The sequence below is a fragment of the Myotis brandtii genome, unplaced genomic scaffold (assembly GCF_000412655.1).
Source record: "Myotis brandtii unplaced genomic scaffold, ASM41265v1 scaffold695, whole genome shotgun sequence".
Lineage (NCBI taxonomy): Eukaryota > Metazoa > Chordata > Mammalia > Chiroptera > Vespertilionidae > Myotis > Myotis brandtii.
In genome coordinates this window covers 910673-928839 of record NW_005370716.1, presented here as the reverse complement: position 1 = coordinate 928839, position 18167 = coordinate 910673, and the positions used below count along the sequence as shown (strand labels likewise).

Genomic DNA, 18167 nt, shown 5'->3' with positions numbered 1-18167 from the left:
AAGGATATTTTCCCATTTATTTTTAGAGAGAGAGGGAAAGACAGAGAGAAACATTGATTTGAGCGAAACACATTGATTGGTTGCCTTCTGCATATGCCCTGACCAAGGCTCAGGCCTGGGAGGAGCCTGCCCTTGACTGGATAGAACCCAGAACCCTTCAGGCCAATGCTCTATCCACTGATCCAAACCAGTTAGGGCTGGATGCATTTATATATATGTATACACCCACATATCCACCATTAAGATCAAGACACAGAGTGTTTTCAGTCCCTCCCCCGAAAGATTCCTTCATTCCTCTTCTCAGTCAGTACCCCCCTCCCAGGAAGATCCATTATTTTTGCTTGTTTTGAGCTTCATACAAATGGAATAATTCAATATGTACTATTTTTGTGTCTGAGTTTTTTCATTCATTATTATGTCTGCAAGATTCACCCATGTTGTTGCATATGCCTATTTTTCATTATTTTTCATTATTACACAGTATTCCACAATTGATTTTAACTTTCTACTATTGATGAGCGTTTGTGTTGTTTCCAGTATTGGGCTATTACAAACAGTGCCATTATGAACATCTTGTTTATGGCTTGTGGGTATGGGACTCTTTCTATTTGTATACACACCTAGGAGTGTTATTACAGCATTGTGGGGCACACAAATGTTTAGTGGGGTTTTTTTTATCCAATTAATATTTATTTATTTTCCCCGTTTTATTGAGGTACAATTGACTTACACACTTTTTACTAGTAAATTTAAGGTGTACAACAAATAACTTGACTTACATATATTGTGAAATGATTACCACAAAAAGTTTAGTTAACATCCATCATCTCAGATACAAAAAAAAATAAAATAAAACAAATGTTTTCCTTTTGATGAGAAATATTAGGATCTAATCTCTTAAAAAAAACTTTCAAATATAGCAAACATTTAGTTTTATTAAATAATTCTAAGCAGTTTTTCAATTTGCATCTACAAATTTATACTTTCACCAGCAGTACATGAGAGTGCCACGAGCTCTATATCCTCACCGACATTTGGTGTGGTCTGTCTTTTTCATATTTGCCATTTTGGTGGGTGTGCAGTGATATCTCATTGTAGTTTTAACTTGCATTTCCCTATTGGCTAATGCATTGCCTTTAAGTTTTCTAGTTTTGCTTGGGTCAATGTTGTTATTTTATACTATAGGCCTGGCCTGCGGGGATCAGGCCGAAACTGGCTCTCCAACATCCCCCGAGGGGTCCCAGATTACAAGAGGGTGGTTCTCATGTGACGCACCCCGGAATCGGGCTCCCTCCTCTCTGGTTCCAGGTGCCAAGTCACTGCAGCTCAGCAGCTCCTGTGTTGAGCATCTGCCCCCTGGTGGTCAGTGAGCATCATAGCTACTGGTCGGCTGGTCGGCAGTTGCTTAAGCTTTTATATATATAGATTCTGCTAGGAATTTTTTTCTCTACATTTTTTTTTTTTTTGAATATATTTTGATTTTTTTACAGAGAGGAAGGGAGAGGGATAGAGAGTTAGAAACATTGATGAGAGAGAAACATCGATCAGCTGCCTCCTGCACACCCCCTACTGGGGATGTGCCCACAACCAAGTTACATGCCCTTGACTGGAATCAAACCCGGGACCCTTCAGTCCGCAGGCCAACGCTCTATCCACTGAGCCAAACCGGTTAGGGCTACATTTTCAAACTCATTGCCATAGAGTTTGTATAAGAGCTTTATTGAAATAATAGTGGCCCGGTGTACAAAATTCGTACACATTAAAAGGGGATTAATTAGAGGAAATACTTTAATATTGCTATTTGCCCTTTCTCTATAATAGAGGTGTCAGAGATGAAAGAAAATTAGTAAAATGTATATGAAAATCTTCCTCCTGTCAGAGTCTGGGGTGCACCATGGGACCAGAGTCAACTCCCCGCCCACCCAAATCCAGACCCAGCCGGTCCCACCCTTGTCAAGCCCCACCGGGCAGGGGGCGCAGCCTCAGGTCCCTTGGCCCAGCACCAGGGCAGGAAGCGCAGCCTGAGGTCCCCCAGCCCAGGCCAGGGCAGGGGGAGCTCCTTGATGTCCCCCGTCAAGCCCCGCCAGGTGGGGAACACGGCCTGAGATCCCCTGTCAAGCCCCGCCGGGCAGGAGGTGTGGCCTAAGGTCCCCCGTCAAGCCCCATGGGGCCGGGGGGGGGGGTGGGGCGCAGCCTCTGGTCCCTGCTGATTGCTTGTTAAGGCTCGTTACGGGAACTCAGCCTCCACTGTGGGTGCAGCCATCTTGTGTTACAAAAACCCCACCTCCGATGTGGGCGCAGCCATCTTTGTGGCGGAGTGATGGTCAATTTTCACATTCCCTCTTTATTATATAGGATAATGCACATGTCATACATTCACCCATTTAAAGTGTACAGTTTGATGTTTTTAGTATCCAGGGTTGTACATTATTACCACTATTAAATTTAGAACATTTTAATTACCCTTCCCTTGAAAACCCCATTATAGTCACTCCCCATTTCCCTCCACCCCCCCTTTTCATCAGCCTGAGGTAACCCAAATGCCCATCCATGGGAGAAAATAAACAATTTATAGTATACATATACAATGGAATACATCAGTCATAATGAACTCAAGCAACACAAACAATATGCATGAATCTTTGTGATTTAATTTTATGTGAAAAAAACCTTAAAAGATTGATATACAATGGTACCTTTTTATAAATGAAATGCAACTGAAATTTTCAGACTTGAAATTTTCAGAATTTCCAATGATCCCCACTTGTGTAATGCCCTCCCCTTGAGTGAGGGCTAGTAACTCGTTTCTAATGAGTAGCATATGGGAAAGGTGATGGGATTTCACTTCTGACAGGTTCCCAAGAAACTGTGACTTCCATCTTGCTCACTCACACTCTCTCTTCTCTCTGAATGAATGAAGCTGCCATGTTGTGAGCTGCTCTATGGAGATGCCCATGTGACCAGGAACTACCAACAGACAGCCAGAAACTAAACACTATCTACAACCACATGAATGAACTTGGCAGTGATTCTCCTCCACACAAGACATTAAATGACCCTGGCTGAGATCTTGAACCAGAGGATCCAGCTAAATGGTCCGGATTCCTGACCCAAAGAGCTGTGAGATAATAAATGTTGTTATATTTTAAGCCACTGGAGTTCGGGATAATTTTTATGCAGCAATAAATAACTAATATACCTCCCATTAAAAAAATTGCTTGCAATTAGAAAACTGTGGTATATCTACACAATGGAATGCTATGCTGCTATAAAAAAGAAGGAACTTTTAACATTTGCAACAGCATGGATTGAACTGGAGAGCATTATGCTAAGTGAAATAAGCCAGTCAAAGAAAGATAAATATCACATGATCTCGCTCATATGTGGGATATAATGATCACCATAAACTGATGAACAAAAATAGATCTAGAGACAAATGGCAGGAGAGCGGGGTAGAGATCAACCAAAGGACTTGTATGCGTGCATATTAGCATAAGCAATGGACACAGACACTGGGGCAGTGGGGGCTTGCCCTTGGGGGTGTCAATCAGGAATAAAAGGAGACATATGTAATACTTTAAACAATTAAAACAAAAACTGCTTGCAATTTTCCAGTATACACCATGCTGCTTCTCCTTTCTATGCTGCTTCATTCAGCTTACTCCTCTACCTTTAACAAATAGCTCAAGCATCTCCTCCTCCAGGAAGACTTCTCTGATTGGGCAATGCATAACTTGTTCTGCTTCCTTTCTCCCTAGGTATCTTCTTATGACTTCTATTAGCACAGTTAATATATTTAAATTACCTGTCCACTTAACTGTAGCAGTCTATGAACAACTAACTCGAGGGCCAGGATCATGCTGTATAGTGCCATGATTCCCAAATCTTCAGTTTCTAGTGGGATACTTGTTACATAGTATGTATTGTCTGAAGGCAGGGTGAGTAATAGTAAAGACTTTGGAGTCAACAGACAACAATTTGAATCTTAGCTCCACCACCAACTATCTGTGTAACCTAAGACAATCACTTAGCCCCTCTAGAACCTAGACCTTCTCATTCCTGGAGTGGAGAGGGGGTGAGCAGCACCAGAAAGGGGAATTCATATTTTACTCTTCCTATATCCTAGGCATGAAGCTAGTTATTTGATGTTCCTTCTACAATCCCGTCTGGCCTCTTATTCTGAGGATGCTCTGCTATCGCTAAATCCAGGTAGAAACTTTGGGAGTTATGTTCCTCAATCAGCTGCTTTTATTTGATAAATTAAATATATGCAGAAGAGAATTTCTTGATATAGAAGTTAAAAGTAGCTCCAGTACAAAAAGATTTAAAAAATCATGGCTAGCCCAATATTTTTAAGTGACATATTTCAGCTGTCTGCTAATGTTTCATCGCTGAAATACCAGCCCTTTTTGCATGTACACGACTGAGGGTTTGGACAGAGGACAAAAGCATCATATGTTCTACACATCTTGCAATGGGAGCTGTCAAATGCTGCAATCAACATTGCCACAGTATCACCACTGACATGCTTCCAAAAGACTTTAAAAACAAAACCTACTACAGGCCTGGAATAAAATACACAACCCAGGAAAATGTGCATCTTGTATTTCCTATGTATATTGAAAAAAACAACTGTGGCCTGAGGCCAACGATAGGAAGTTTCTTTGAGCTTTTTCTCAAATGCTTCCAGTTTAGAAACATATTTGGAAGTGTAAGTGTGGAAAGGGGAAACCTCCTTCCAGCCCAAGGGATTTAGTTTCCCTCCTGGGTAATTTCTGGCTCTGACACTCTGGTAAGATCATACCATAGCAGACAGAGTCTACCAGGATGTCAGTGCTGGAGATTTCCCTGGAGGGAAGCCAATGAAAAAAACAAGCCTCAAAAAATGCAAATTCCAGACTAGTCCTGAGAGGGAAGACTTAGCCTGACAACATAAGTGTTCTGTGATTCCAAGTTACAAACTCCCTTTTGGGGAAATGTGAACCTGAACCTGTTACCTTTCTCAACACTGCTACACCTTGAGATGATTCCCTCTCAAACATGCTTCTCCTCAGGAGTCTATCTTTCTGAAAGACTCTTCCATCCCTCCAGTACCCGAAATGAGAGAAATAGACTCATTCTTAATTCCTCCCTCTTCCTCATCCCCCACCTCCAACCCCTCACCAAGTCCCAGCAATCCTAAGTATCTCTTGAATCCCACACTTTTCTTTCCCCATCATCACCATTCTTATACAAGCCATCAGCATCTCTCATCCAGATAAACTCCTGTAACCACCCCATCCCATCTCCCTGGATGGCAGAGGAAATGCTATGTGTTCACAAATCCATTTCATTCTCTCCCTGGGCACCCAGAATGAGCACATCCCCCAAATGTCTTGTAGTTAAGTTGGGGACCATGGAATGTGGGCAACAGTGATATAATGCCACTTCTGGGCCTTGTCCTAAAGCTTATTCTGCAGTGACATGGAGGTCAGGGCAAATATAAGAGTCAACCAATGAATGCATAAATAAGTGAACAACAAATCCATCTCTCTCTCTCTCCCTCTCTCTCATCAATCAATCAATAAATTTACAAAAAAGGAAATTATATGGTATAAGCAGGAGAAAAAAAAGATGGATCTACAGATCTGGAGTTCAGTAGAGAGGCCTAGTCTATTGATACACAGGTAGTGTCATCATGGATCATAACTCATCATGCCTCTCTTATCTTAAAAACAAGAGCAACAACAAACAAACAACTCACTCTGATTCTACTCCTTTACCCTATTTCTCTTCCCCCAGGATCTACTCTCCCAAACCCCACACACAAGAATCAGGTCTCCATTCCCCTGAACCAGCTGTCAGAAGGCCAACCAGAGGAAGGTGGGTGTGGGTGTGGGGAATGATTAACTGGAAAACTTATATGCATATATGCATAGCCCATGGACACAGACAATAGTGTGGTGAGGGCCTAGAAGGGGCAGGTGCAGGGTGGAAGGGGTCAATGTGTGTGGGGGAGAGGGACGTCTGTAATACTTTCAACAATAAAGATAAATTTAAAAAAGAAAAAAAAAGTCTAACCAGGCTTCCCATGCTATCAAGTGCAAAAACACTTTTCTATCACTGCATTGCCTGAACTTTCAGCAGCACCTCAAAATCCACTTCTCTTACCTCATTGCACAACACTAGCCAGACTGGATTTAAACTCCACCCTTCCTCTCTGCTACCCCCATAAACTGCACAAGATAATAAAATTGCCAGATGGGCACGCCATCACTTACTACTGATCACTCTAGTGTCTTCCCTTCTATAAAAGGTCAATTCCTTCAAGTTTGCTCTGGATCCATTCCCTCTCTCTGACCAGAGGACCTTGGTCCATCAATTGAATATTCTCCTTCTGTGCTTCAACATTTCCCTCTACACTGGACTTTTCCAACCATTTATTTTTGAAAGCTTTACTGAAATATAATTCACATTCCATAAAATTCACCCATTTGAAGTATTCACTTTTTACTATATTCACAGAGTTGTATGACCATCACCACTACCTAATTTTAGAACTTTCATTTTCCCAAAAAGAAATCTCATTATACCCATTAGCAGTCACTCCCCATTTCCCCCCACCAACCGCCAGTCCTAGGAAGACACTAATCAACGTTTTGTCTCTATAGATTTGCCTACTCAGGACATTTTATATAAATGGAATCATACCATGTAACCTTTTTGAACTGGATTCTTTCCCTTAGCATGTTTTCAAGGCTCATCTGTGTGGTAGCATGCATCAACACTTCATTCCTTTTCATGGCTCAATAATATTGCATTGAATGGATGGACAACATTTTATCCATTCATCACTTGATGGACATTTGGGTTGTTTCCATTTTTTAACTTTTATGAATAATGCTGCTAGGAACATTCAAATACAAGTATTTGTTTGAATACCTGTTTTCAATTCTTTGGTTGTATATTAAGAGTGGAATCATTGGGGGGGGGGGCAATGGGGCGATAAGGACACATATGTAATACCTTAATCAACAAAGAAAAATTTTTTTAAAAAAGAGTGGAATCATTGGATCATAGTCTCTGTTCATATTCTATGTTTAACTTGAGGGACTGTACTATTTTCCCCAGAGACTGCATTATTTTATATTCCCACCAGCATTGTACAAGGATTCTAGTTGCTCCACATCCCCACTACTACTAGCTTTTTTTTCCTTTTTATGTTATTACTAGAGGCCTGGTGCATGAAATTTGTGCCCGGGCGGGGGGGGGGTCCCTCAGCCCGGCCTGTGCCCTCTTGCAGTCCAGGACCCCTTGGGGGATGTCCGACTGCCAGCGTAGGCCCTATCCCTGCAGTCAGACATCCCTCTCACAGTTCGGGACCCCTCGGGGGATGTAGCAGTGTGCCAAGCATGATCGGGGACCCGGGAGGAACATGGGAGGTTAGCCAGTCGGGGAGAGACCGCGGGAAGGCTCCAGGCATATCCGGCCGGTCTCACTCAGTCCCGATTGGCTGGATCCCAGCAGCAAGCTAACCTACCGGTCAGAGCATCTGCTCCCTGGTGGTCAGTGCACATCATAGCGAGCAGTTGAGCGGCCTTAGCATATCATTAGCATATTACGCTTTGATTGATCGACCGGACACTTAGCATATTAGGCTTTTATTATATAGGATAGCCATGCTAGTGGAAGTGAAGTGGTATCACATTATGGTTTTGATTTGTATTTTCCTGATGGCTAATGATGCAGAGAATCTTTTGATGTGCTTTTTGTTAAACTTTATTTGGAGAAATGTCTATTTAGATCTTTTGCACATTTTAAACTTTTTTTTTTACTTTTTATCTTTGAGTTGTAATAGTTCCTTATATATTTTGAATACTAAGTTCTTATGAGATGTGATTTGCAAATATTTTCTCACATTAGGTTTTCTTTTTACTTTCCTGATGATATTGCTTGAAGCACAAAATATTTTTTAAATTAGATTTATCTAATGTTTTCTTCTATTTATCTAATGTTTTCTTCAGTTGCTTTGCGCTTTTGAAATCCTAAGAAACCATTGCCAAATCCAAGGTCACAATGGTTTTCACCTATGTTTCCTATTAAGAATTTTATAGTTTTAGCTCTTACATTTGGGTCTTTAATCCATTTTTAATTAAATTTTTGTATGTGGTGTGAGGTAGGGGTTGAAATTCATTCCTTTACATGTGAATACCATTTATTTAAAAGACTATTCTTTCCCCACTTGAATGATATTGGCACCCTTATTAAAAATCAATTGGCCATAGATATATGGGTTTATTTCTAAACTCTCAGTTTTATTCCATTGGTCTGTCTGTTCTGTTTTTATTTTTTAAATATATTTTTATTGATTCCAGAGAGGAAGGGAGAGGGAGAGATAGAAATATCAATGGTGAGAGAAAATCATTCATTGGCTGCCTCCTGCACACCCCACACTGGGGATCAAACCCGCAACCCAGACATGTGCCCTGACGGGGAATCGAACAGTTACCTCCTGGTTCATAGGTTTATGCTCAATCACTGAGCCATGCCGGCTAGACATGTTCTGTTTTTAAGCCAGTACCACACTGTGTTGGTTACTAGAGCTTTATACTAAATTTGAAACTGAGAAGTCTGAGTCCTCCATCATTTGTTGTTCCATTTATTTATGCATTTATTGGTTGATTCTTGCATATGCCCTGACTGGGAATCAAACCCTCAACCTTGGCATATTGGATGACACTCTAGCCAACTGAGCTACCTGGCCAGGGCTGAATGCTTTTACTTTTTCTTGCCTAATTTCCCTGGCTAGAACTTCTAGTACAATGATGAATAGAAATGGCACAAGCAGGCATCCTTGTCTTGTTCCTGAATTTAGGGGGAAAGCATCTTTCATTGTATTAGCTGTGGGTTTTCCTTAGCGCTCTGTATCAGGTTGATTAAGTTCCCATCTAGTCTGTTTTCTGAGTGTTTTTTTATCAAGAAAGGGTACTGGATTTAATCAAATGCTTTTTATATATCCATTGAGATGATGTGGGTTTTTTCCCCTTTATGAATATGGTGCCCCAGCTTCTTTTTAAAATTAAAATCTTAGGATGCTCAAGATAAAAAAACACAGTGAGGGTCTGCTCTGGTTGAAGCAGGAAGGGAAGTCTGCAGTTGCCAAATTGGCCCATCAGTAAGTCCTTCCCAAGTAGCCCTGGGCCCCACAGGAAACTAAGCCAGGGCCCAAGAGCAGCAAGAGGACCCTAGGGCCCTCTCATCCAAAACTCCTTGTTGAGCTGGCTCTGTCAGCCAACTAAGCCCCAATCCTTGGCCTTAGGAAGCCCTGGTTGGCAGGGCTGGCTGATTACAAGTACACAGTCACTTTGGCATCTTGCAAATTGCAGTTGCCCTGGCATAGAGCTCCAGAGCCAACTCCTCCCTCTACCCCTCTGTCTGAAGGGTTGATCTAGGGGCTTTGGAGTCCTTAACACTTGCCCTTTTTGATGTTATCTTTCCATTAAATGTTAGTCTGGATCTGTGGTTACAGCAAAGCTTGTACTTCTAAAACCTTGATTATAATCAACCCAAAATACAAAGATTCAGTATCTCAAACAGATTGCAGACAGCCCACTGATTACTTTTGGGGATGACTGATTAAGAAACTTTATTACAGTAAACAAATGCATCTAATGTCCCCCAAATACATTTGTGACAAGAAAGACACACAGGAGACATAGACAATAGTTGCTACATCACAGCCATATTCTTTCCAAAGGATAAAACACCATTCAAGAACAGGGTGAGGGGGTTGGAAGAGAGAGGTGGTTAAAGAAAGCAGGTACTGTCCTTTAGATTAAAAACACACACACACACGCACACACACACACAGGTTGGCATTGCAAGAGCACCTACTGTGGGCCCAGAAATAAAGTAAAGCCTAAACCTTAGGTGGTGACACTATGCCACTTGTCACACCTCAGAGGCTACAGAGCATCATTCCATCAAGACAAGCAATCTTGTGATAGGGTGAATAGTAGTCTTGCTGCAAGCAGCGAGTGGATCAAGTGGCCTTAAGTTTCTTTAGAATTAAATATCTGCTTAATCAGAGATCACTTACCAGCTTCCCTACTTCTGTTTAGTTACTGTGGGAGCACAAAAGAACGTCACCCCCTTCCATAGTTGGCATGTCTATTTACAACCAGATAGAGGTGCACACCTTAGCAGAAATCTCTCCTTTGTGCCAAGTTGAGCATTTTCATATGTGACGAGGTTGCCCACAGCTCTAATCTTAGCATGGCACATTGTGTTGGGGCAGCAGCAGCTTAAGACTACAATGCCAAGTGACGGCTGAAGGAAAGTAACAAGGGCATGGCTGAAGCAGGAGGGGCAATCCTGGAACAAGTACCTCCAGGCAAAGCTCATGACCAAAGAGATTTTTAATTAGTGGTCATTTTCTAGAAGAACTAGAAAAACACATTTAGGACAAACAGTTCTGAAATGAGAAGGAATGGCTATAAATATAGAGATCAGTGATCAGGCCAGTGATCATTACCATAACTTGTACCCACCAGTTGTTGTAATAGTTCCTTATATATTTTGAATACTAAGTTCTTATGAGATGTGATTTGCAAATATTTTCTCACATTAGGTTTTCTTACTTTCCTGCAAATATTTTCTCACATTAGGTTTTCTTTTTACTTTCCTGATGATATTGCTTGAAGCACAAAATATTTTTTAAATTAGATTTATCTAATGTTTTCTTCTATTTATCTAATGTTTTCTTCAGTTGCTTTGCGCTTTTGAAATCCTAAGAAACCATTGCCAAATCCAAGGTCACAATGGTTTTCACCTATGTTTCCTATTAAGAATTTTATAGTTTTAGCTCTTACATTTGGGTCTTTAATCCATTTTTAATTAAATTTTTGTATGTGGTGTGAGGTAGGGGTTGAAATTCATTCCTTTACATGTGAATACCATTTATTTAAAAGACTATTCTTTCCCCACTTGAATGATATTGGCACCCTTATTAAAAATCAATTGGCCATAGATATATGGGTTTATTTCTAAACTCTCAGTTTTATTCCATTGGTCTGTCTGTTCTGTTTTTATTTTTTAAATATATTTTTATTGATTCCAGAGAGGAAGGGAGAGGGAGAGATAGAAATATCAATGGTGAGAGAAAATCATTCATTGGCTGCCTCCTGCACACCCCACACTGGGGATCAAACCCGCAACCCAGACATGTGCCCTGACGGGGAATCGAACAGTTACCTCCTGGTTCATAGGTTTATGCTCAATCACTGAGCCATGCCGGCTAGACATGTTCTGTTTTTAAGCCAGTACCACACTGTGTTGGTTACTAGAGCTTTATACTAAATTTGAAACTGAGAAGTCTGAGTCCTCCATCATTTGTTGTTCCATTTATTTATGCATTTATTGGTTGATTCTTGCATATGCCCTGACTGGGAATCAAACCCTCAACCTTGGCATATTGGATGACACTCTAGCCAACTGAGCTACCTGGCCAGGGCTGAATGCTTTTACTTTTTCTTGCCTAATTTCCCTGGCTAGAACTTCTAGTACAATGATGAATAGAAATGGCACAAGCAGGCATCCTTGTCTTGTTCCTGAATTTAGGGGGAAAGCATCTTTCATTGTATTAGCTGTGGGTTTTCCTTAGCGCTCTGTATCAGGTTGATTAAGTTCCCATCTAGTCTGTTTTCTGAGTGTTTTTTTATCAAGAAAGGGTACTGGATTTAATCAAATGCTTTTTATATATCCATTGAGATGATGTGGGTTTTTTCCCCTTTATGAATATGGTGCCCCAGCTTCTTTTTAAAATTAAAATCTTAGGATGCTCAAGATAAAAAAACACAGTGAGGGTCTGCTCTGGTTGAAGCAGGAAGGGAAGTCTGCAGTTGCCAAATTGGCCCATCAGTAAGTCCTTCCCAAGTAGCCCTGGGCCCCACAGGAAACTAAGCCAGGGCCCAAGAGCAGCAAGAGGACCCTAGGGCCCTCTCATCCAAAACTCCTTGTTGAGCTGGCTCTGTCAGCCAACTAAGCCCCAATCCTTGGCCTTAGGAAGCCCTGGTTGGCAGGGCTGGCTGATTACAAGTACACAGTCACTTTGGCATCTTGCAAATTGCAGTTGCCCTGGCATAGAGCTCCAGAGCCAACTCCTCCCTCTACCCCTCTGTCTGAAGGGTTGATCTAGGGGCTTTGGAGTCCTTAACACTTGCCCTTTTTGATGTTATCTTTCCATTAAATGTTAGTCTGGATCTGTGGTTACAGCAAAGCTTGTACTTCTAAAACCTTGATTATAATCAACCCAAAATACAAAGATTCAGTATCTCAAACAGATTGCAGACAGCCCACTGATTACTTTTGGGGATGACTGATTAAGAAACTTTATTACAGTAAACAAATGCATCTAATGTCCCCCAAATACATTTGTGACAAGAAAGACACACAGGAGACATAGACAATAGTTGCTACATCACAGCCATATTCTTTCCAAAGGATAAAACACCATTCAAGAACAGGGTGAGGGGGTTGGAAGAGAGAGGTGGTTAAAGAAAGCAGGTACTGTCCTTTAGATTAAAAACACACACACACACGCACACACACACACAGGTTGGCATTGCAAGAGCACCTACTGTGGGCCCAGAAATAAAGTAAAGCCTAAACCTTAGGTGGTGACACTATGCCACTTGTCACACCTCAGAGGCTACAGAGCATCATTCCATCAAGACAAGCAATCTTGTGATAGGGTGAATAGTAGTCTTGCTGCAAGCAGCGAGTGGATCAAGTGGCCTTAAGTTTCTTTAGAATTAAATATCTGCTTAATCAGAGATCACTTACCAGCTTCCCTACTTCTGTTTAGTTACTGTGGGAGCACAAAAGAACGTCACCCCCTTCCATAGTTGGCATGTCTATTTACAACCAGATAGAGGTGCACACCTTAGCAGAAATCTCTCCTTTGTGCCAAGTTGAGCATTTTCATATGTGACGAGGTTGCCCACAGCTCTAATCTTAGCATGGCACATTGTGTTGGGGCAGCAGCAGCTTAAGACTACAATGCCAAGTGACGGCTGAAGGAAAGTAACAAGGGCATGGCTGAAGCAGGAGGGGCAATCCTGGAACAAGTACCTCCAGGCAAAGCTCATGACCAAAGAGATTTTTAATTAGTGGTCATTTTCTAGAAGAACTAGAAAAACACATTTAGGACAAACAGTTCTGAAATGAGAAGGAATGGCTATAAATATAGAGATCAGTGATCAGGCCAGTGATCATTACCATAACTTGTACCCACCCAGAACCTGACAGGGAGGGGAGGACACTGTCTGCAGAAATGCAAGGTTCCAAATAGTCAATTTTAAGAAAAAAAATCTGCTTTCTCCTGAGTAAGCATGAAAACATGTCATTAAAACACTCCCGAGTGCTTCCCAGGCCTCAAACATACATATGAGTGTCAATGCTAGGCATTAGCAACACTCACTCATAACACAGTACCCCTCATTACTGCCAACAGTTAAGATGTATGTACACATCGGCCCTCAAAATACTTATATTTAGTATCACCATTTTGCCACTGTGGCCATCACCCCTCACCCCAACTTGGACAAATATCACACCATCCACCAACATGAAATAATCACTGAATCACAAACCAAGCTTCTTCAAGAATATTTAACAACAATCCATGTTTCCAATGAATGAGTTCACATCATGTTTAGGTCATTCTACTTTCCATCTGATGCATTTAGTGATTAGAAACAACTGATTCCGTCAGCCTGCCTTGCAGGTGCCCCAACACAGCCTGCCAACAGGAGCTCCAGCAAATTTCCTTGGGGTGTATGGCTTCTTGAAGTAGCGTGGGGAGGAACTGATACTGCTCCCCACCCCCCACCCCGTCACTGGGGACCAAAAGAGAAGTGGCAGCTTAAGACCTCAATTGTTGAGCAGAACAAATGTCGGGGGCGGGGGGCGGGGGAATAAAGCCTGAATGTTTGATACACCATACATACCCTCAGGAAGGTATTTTTGCTGGTTAGCAATTAATTTGGCCCCACAATGTAAGGGGTGAGGCAGGAGGCAAAAAAAATATATAGTTTTAAACTTCATAGGTAGTAGTCAGCCTCAATCCTAACCACCCACCTTCCTGCACCTCTAAAGGCTGCTAAACCTTGCCTCTATCAAGTTATCTTAGCTCCTACATTCAATAGTTTAGACTTCATCTTGACGCCATTCAGACACAAACAAAATCATGCAGTAACTTCAAGTAGCTCTCTTCAACTCGCCCTAAATTACCAGATTTACAGGGAGGCTAGTCATCAAATACAGTAGAGTGGGGTGTTTTACCATTAAGACTGCTAGGAGTCAGAAATTTAGAGTGTTATAATAGAGAACAGCTTAAAAAATGTAATACTGTTTTTATTTAACTTCAAAAACATTTCAGCATTCTAAACATACAAAAATTAACAAAACGTTGCAAATTGTGTTTAGTACAGATGGTTCTTGAACTTTCATTGATGCAGTGACTCTTCACTTCGTTGACAATGAAGAGTTGTAGTTTGTTTTAAAACAAAGTTTAAAACTACCACACAACTAAAAAAAAACAAAACGATCCAAATACTTCTCATGCCAGCTGACCCCCCTTTTTCCACAGCTAAGAATGGCAGGATGCTATGTCACTATATACAAAAACAAGACTACCTAAAGCTAAATGGATGCCCACTGCAGTGTCCACAGGTCCAGCCTCACAGTGCACGCCCTGAGCTACAGCCCCTCCAAAAGGCATCTTCCTCACAGCCTCAACACCAAGCAAAGAGCATCAAGAGCTTGTCTTGGTTGTTTGTTCTTTTTACAAACTATAGATATGTACAGTTGAGAACTCAGGATTTCTAGCCAATAACCAAATAGGTAACACCACCTTACAGATAAAAAAAAAAAAAGAAAATGCCAGAAACATCTTTAAATGCCTTGTCACACCAACAGCAAAGTGCACAGAGTGAGGAGAACATGAGAGCCTTTTCATTTTAAAAATGTTTGGAAATATGTACAACTTTGATACAGTTTCTGGGTGCTCCGGACACCCATGGCCACTTCATGTAAACCACTGACAATTTCTAGAGCACTTTGAGAGACTACATATGATCATGACCCAATTGTGTAATTAATCCTAATGAGGGCAACAGACACCTCTCAAATAAGAGCTGTGTCAATTACGGCGCTCCCCTACACTAAGGTATTCACAAGGAGACAGATAAACAGTTTTTTTATTCATCCTCCTCCTCCTCCTCCTCTTCTTCCTCCTCCTCCTCTTCCTCCTCCTCCTCTTCATCTTCTTCTTCCACCTTTTTCCGGGCAACTTTAGCGGGACCCTTGGCGCCATCAAACTTGCCTTTAGACTTATAGTCGGCAACATCCTAGAAAGAACAGGGACACATTCCAAATGAGAAGACAAGCTCTCCTGCAGCTATTTTAGCACAGGGTGAAAACATGCTGTCCCTGCCTCAGAATAAGAAAGCTGGAATTCAAAAACAGTACAGGTCTGCTACTTGAAGTATTTGTTTCCTGATACACATTTGGTTCTCAGCCATTCAAATTTAAAAGGTAATGGGTGATCAAGTAGCCTTTAAGTCATGTTATAGAACTATCAAATTCTATTCCAGTGGCATCCCGTTATCCAAATTTTTAAGCCTGCCTAAAGTTCTCCAAAATACAAAGATCAGAAGCCTGAACATCAGCACACATAGCTGATCTTGAGTGGAGATGGGCCCTCACATGCCCAGCAAAGCAGCCTTCCACCCCACAAACCCTCACATTCAGGGCAGCTGACTTCTCACCGGCCAGAGTACACACTCTGGCCCACCTCACCTTCTCATACTTCTCCTTCAGTTTTGCAGCCTTATTGTTGTAAGGCTGTTTTTCACTGTCACTTAAGTTATTCCACATCTCGCCCAGCTTCTTTGCCACATCTCCAATAGAAATTCCAGGGTTTGTAGATTTAATTTTGGGGCGGAATTCCGAGCAGAAAAGGAAAAATCCAGACCTTGGGGGAGAAAATTATATATAGATGAGAATCTTCAAAAAGTGAGCTTCAGTCACTCTCCCATGTTCCTGAACCGACATACTTCCTATCACTCCTCCCTAGAGTGAAGAAATGTGCAATACCATATACAGTGTTTCAAAGCTGAAGGCTATAAAATGTTTAAGCGGCTTTAGAAATACAGAGTGGTTTCTCAGTCTCTCAGTTACTGGGCAAGGGGTAGAGAATGTACCTAAGGATCCTAAAACCCCAAACTAGGCTGTCTGCTTCCCAGTGGAAAGGTCAACAGGCAACTACCAAGCACACACAGCTCACCAACACCTCAGGCTCAAAGTACAGAATATTTTACAGAGGTCTCCTGACATTTTTTTAGGTAAAGTATCTTTTAAAAAATCTTTCAAGCAGAAGGAAAGCTTTTCATGGTTGTCCTGAATCCTACAGTCACTTACGGTGGCCTTTTGGGGGCATTTGGGTCCTTCTTCTTCTTGCCTCCCTTAGCTGGTCCATAATCCTTCATTTCCCGATCATAGCGTACTTTATCTGCCTTTGCCATCTCATCAAATTTAGATTTCTCTTTTGCCGACATTGTCTGCAAAGAACAGGACCTGATAAATTCTTCAATGCAGTGAACACGTACCTGTTCAGTTGTCCTATAATTAAAGTGGCAGCTGCCATAACCACTTGCAAAAGGGGATGAAAGCCTTAAACCCTTGTAGTCTTTTGTGTGTGTGGGGGGGGGGGGGGGGGGGGAGAAAACAAAATTTATTGGGAGGAAAACAAAGCTGTGGGTTAACCCCCCCCCCTTGTAGAATGTTAAACAATAAAAGCACACATACAAAATCCTAAAAACAATTAAAATGTGTCTAAGTAAAGAGGAAGAAAACAGCCACCTGGGACTACTCTAAAGGTAAATAACACCAAAGTATCAAATCCAACTAAGACTAGCTGGAAGGATACAAAGCAAAAATACCTTCCACCTCTCAGAACACTTCTTAGAAAATTCTGCAAAATTGACTGGAACTTCTGGGTTTTTCTTCTTATGTTCCTCTCTGCATGTCTGCACAAAGAAGGCATAAGCAGACATCTTGCCCCTTGGCTTCTTGGGATCACCTTTAGCCATCCTGACTGTGATGGATGAAAGAAAGAGAAACAAAGAAAAACAAATCCAATGAACAGAATAGAACTACAAGATATACCAAAGGCAGGGTAAAATTAAAATCGATATTGCTCTTAGGAGGCCCCCCCCCAAAAAAAATGCTTGATGCCACTGGCAACCAAAGACAGACTAGGGAGGAAATCAGCCTCACTGTCACTTGTCATTTAACTTTTGACCAGCATGAAGTGCACAGGTTTCCGAGTTACTTCTCCAAGAGCGATCAAGTTCTCCAAATGGAACAGACCCAAGTGGGGTGGCTCAGCTCTACATTCTGATTCAGAAATGCTATGTTTTGGAAACTGCAACCACAAAGTGGGGAGGATACATTTGTAGGTGGTACAGGCTGATGATAGAAGCTTGAAACCAATGACTTAAAGCTAGCTGGTCATCTGTTTTACTCCCATGTTAGAAACGAAAATACTGTCAGTGCTGCTAAACACAAGATCAAAGCAGAACTGTAAATAGGGAAATTTTTATATTTCAGTATTTTTGCTGCATTTTGACTTATAAAAATGGCTTTTACAAGAATGGTTATACAGCAAGTGAGCAGATACCCCTGCACTATTAGTTCAAATCTGTCTCTTCGTCATTATCTAAAGGGGCAGGGGATATGAAAAGGGCTAAGTCTTGCTCATCTATAAAGCGGAATGCATGTCCAGCCAGAAATACTTTGGAGAAAGTTTGCAAATAAAAATGCAGCTGTGGCGTGTCATAGTCCCTTTCCCACCCCCGAGCTTCCCGCCATCTTTTCCTTTTCCCACACCCAAGGTCATCATGTAAAACTAAAGCACTCCCCTTTGCGGGGACCGACCCAGGGGCTGCTTTAGGGCTCCACAGTGGCTGTGCGGGGGAGGCAGGACAGAACACAGGGGAGCCTCCGGCCGGCAGTGGGCAGCCAGACTCGGCCAGTGCTGGGTCACCTGGACACCCATAATTCACCTTCCATTTTGTCAAAAGCTTCCTGATGAAAGAAAGTGCCCCTGAAATCCACCGTTGCCT

At 41.8% G+C, this 18167-nt stretch overlaps 1 protein-coding gene across 1 annotated transcript; it reads right to left on the bottom strand.

The window, feature by feature from the left end:
- Nucleotides 1-14373: 14373 nt before the first annotated feature.
- Nucleotides 14374-18151, bottom strand: HMGB3 (high mobility group box 3). The gene is made up of 5 exons (XM_005881955.2): nucleotides 18108-18151; nucleotides 16983-17137; nucleotides 16462-16601; nucleotides 15841-16015; nucleotides 14374-15389 (listed from the first exon to the last, which is right to left on the bottom strand). The coding sequence occupies exons 1-5, from the start codon at nucleotides 18112-18114 to the stop codon at nucleotides 15240-15242; spliced, it is 627 nt and encodes a 208-aa protein (XP_005882017.1). The 5' UTR covers nucleotides 18115-18151; the 3' UTR covers nucleotides 14374-15239.
- Between the last annotated feature and the right edge of the window lie 16 nt (nucleotides 18152-18167).